General features: G+C 35.7%; 1 protein-coding gene across 1 annotated transcript; it reads right to left on the minus strand.

Annotated features, from left to right (window-relative positions):
• Positions 1-203: 203 nt before the first annotated feature.
• LOC132553303 (uncharacterized) lies at positions 204-2,755 on the minus strand. The gene is made up of 5 exons (XM_060217534.1): positions 2,541-2,755; positions 2,093-2,260; positions 1,450-1,748; positions 388-561; positions 204-217 (listed from the first exon to the last, which is right to left on the minus strand). The coding sequence occupies exons 1-5, from the start codon at positions 2,753-2,755 to the stop codon at positions 204-206; spliced, it is 870 nt and encodes a 289-aa protein (XP_060073517.1).
• Positions 2,756-3,049: the final 294 nt, after the last annotated feature.

Consider the following 3,049-nt stretch of genomic DNA (forward strand, 5'->3'; position numbering starts at 1 on the left):
CTTTCAAGCAGAATAATTTTTTCGTCATCTTTTTTCAGGTTTGGGAGGACAATAATTAGATTAAAGGTGCAAGCGATGTTTAACATCAGATACATGTACCTGCAGACTGTCCAAAAACACACTTTGGAGTAAGATACAGTAAAGCAAAACATAATCAAACTGCATCATACAGCTCTTTCGTCCATCTAGGACTTGTCAGTGAACTAAATTTTGAAGCCTGTGAGGTGAAAGAGGAAAATTCAAAGTTATAGAAGGAAAAATCAAAAGCTAGATAGGAAGTGCACAATCCCCATAATTCAATAAATTCCACAATTTACATATACATGAAAATATATATATACACCAAATACATATGTGTATAGCCTAGATATTTATTCGTGATCTTACTAATTTGTTCATTGGCCGGAGGTCCTATGACGTAGAAGACCCTTATGATTTGGGTAAAACGTTTAAATTTGTTGCCGTCCTCGTGCCAGCAGGTCTGGTCGGGGTCCATGTCTCCTCTACCACCTAACCCTTCGAATGTCTTCATCGTCGTTGTCTCCACATTTAGTACAGTACCTTTAATTATACCATGGTAATATATATAACAAACCAACTTATGTTTACTTCTGACAGCAATTCGATGTTTATGTTATAAAATCCAATACATTTTGCATACGTTGCATATTCAATATACTATGACATGTATTTATAGAAATCTAGTCAATGTTTATAAATAATAATGACTGAAACCTTGTCATGTTTCAGGGACCCTGTCATAATATAAAGGTCGAATGTAGAAAATCGAATAAGGCATTAATATACTTTGATATATAGAAGTGGTCGGAAATGGTTTAAATATCGGCCAATTTTAAAACATCATTAACAATCTGTATTCATAAAAGTCTAGATATGATATATAGGTTCAGGCAACTATCCTATATCCTTTTTAAGGAGGTAACTGATATCAAAGCAAATTACATACAATACTGTAAGATACGTATTTATATATCCTAATTAACAACTGAAAACAGATTAAGAAACGCAATATATATTTTTTATTTGCGTGTATAGTTCTCGCCAAATAGTGTTACAAAAATTACAGAGTTAATGTTTCCAGATGTATCTGCACATGTAACACAAGGTCATCTGAACACTCACCAGTATCAAGAAGAAAAAACAAATTTGATATTGGACATAGTCTTTTACTTTGTTAATGTAACACGTAGTGACTGCAGTCAAACCGACACAGACCACAGGAAAGATTTGTATAATGTATACATCTTGGTGTATACCAAACCATATTATTTTATGCTACTGATTTTCGCGATCTTACTCCTTATGACTATATCGTGGCTTCATCATTTCGCGAATCTGATCAGTCTTTGATTAAAGTGGTATTATGTTAAAATGTTCACGGCGATTAATTTTTAGTTGTTTCAAGTATTCTATTGCAAAATACAGTACCTTGTAACGGGTTCGATTTGAGGTCCTCGTTCAGTTGTTTTAGTGTAGTCCTCAAACCTTGAAACGACACGTTCATGGACGGAAGGATCATGTTATTCAGGATTTCTGGGTCGTTGATAGTAGTATAACCAACATGTCTCCTGCGCGATTTGATGTTGATTTGCACTCCTGTTCCCATGTTGATTTGAGGTCCATACGACACGTGTGTGGGAACGACCGCAATTTTTTGTGGAAGAACATTCAACAAGCCTAACTGCTGCACGGGCTCATTCTGGTCCACCTTCTTTGTTAGCCACAACCTGTAATATAATTCGAATGTTAGAATTTTTTATGACATAGTAAATAAGATATCTAATTTTGTATATATAAGACAGAAAAGGACAGAAAATTTTGCTAGACATGCAAAGGCACATATGAGATACACCAGACGGTCACGTATTTCATAAGATGTAAGGTACTCGCGGTATAAACTATAAGTGCACATATGAGATACACCAGACGTTCGTGCATTTAATAACATGTAAGTTTGTGTGTTGTCGTTATGTCTTCAGATATTGCTTAACTTATTCGCATTAGGGATCAACAAAGTTTTATCATTGCAACATTTTCTTGAAGATATCTATTGGTCATAGTTACTTCTTACCTCAATCCCCGTATGAACACGTTGAAGCCAAATGTAGCCTCATGATAAATCATCTTCTCCATTACGATGTTTGCTCCCTTTTCCACTTTCCGTTCCACTGTCTCACATTTCCATACTGCATATAGAGGGTTTCCAGCCAGCCACATGTTGGCTGCTTGTACGACCACGCTTTGGAAACAAAACGCAAAAATGTGATAGCAACGTCATCAACGCCTTTGTCTTAAATTGACAACAACTCACAAGTACGATTGTACATTTTAATATTCATTTTTGTGATAATGCAATTTTTTATATCAGAAGTATCACAAAAATATAGTTACAGTGTTTATTCCAGCTATTCATTTCGCTTGTTAATACACACATTGTATTACAAGAATATTTCATTATAACATCTAATGGTATCTAAATATCACGAACAACAGTCTTTCCATATAAAAAAGAAAAGTACCTGAATTTGTCAAACTGAGGAGTGACTTTCTTGTCAATGTTACCAGGGTCTAGCAACCTTGGCATGATGTCGATATAAGACAGAGGAGGTAAATCTGATGGTGACGTGGTTTTGGCGTACCCAACAGTCCGATGTCCCATCACTTCCTCGTACGAGGGTGGAGGACATGTCGCTGCCACACTCTCGGGGGTCGCGGGAAGGCACTTTTCCTCCATGATTATCTACACCGATATTGAGAAACTGAGACTTCAGAAATGTTATAACTCGATCATTTTGTAACAAGCAGTTAACGAATGGCCATGTTCGTGAAACGTACCTTTGATTTCATGTACCTGGATTTGGCTTTTAAATTCATATAAAAGTGTATTAGTTTTATCACCCTACGATATTCTATGACATGGAAGGAAACACTATTTTCATTAGCCCGTTTAGTCTTAATCTAACCTTTTATATACGATGTGTTGTGCAGCATATTGTATATACGCACAAGCATTAACCAGTATAATCAG

The sequence above is a fragment of the Ylistrum balloti genome, unplaced genomic scaffold, assembly GCF_031769215.1.
Source record: "Ylistrum balloti isolate Yb309-2 unplaced genomic scaffold, AGI_CSIRO_Ybal_v1 Utg370316, whole genome shotgun sequence".
Taxonomy (NCBI): Eukaryota; Metazoa; Mollusca; class Bivalvia; order Pectinida; family Pectinidae; genus Ylistrum; species Ylistrum balloti.

Excerpts from the sequence above, each read along its gene's own strand:
- LOC132553303 (XM_060217534.1), bottom strand. The coding sequence starts at position 2,755 with ATGGAGGAAAAGTGCCTTCCCGCGACCCCCGAGAGTGTGGCAGCGACA. Across the intron at positions 2,261-2,540 it reads CCTCAGTTTGACAAATTCAG|CGTGGTCGTACAAGCAGCCA; the intron begins GTACTTTTCTTT and ends TTGTTTCCAAAG. Across the intron at positions 1,749-2,092 it reads GTGTTCATACGGGGATTGAG|GTTGTGGCTAACAAAGAAGG; the intron begins GTAAGAAGTAAC and ends ATTATATTACAG.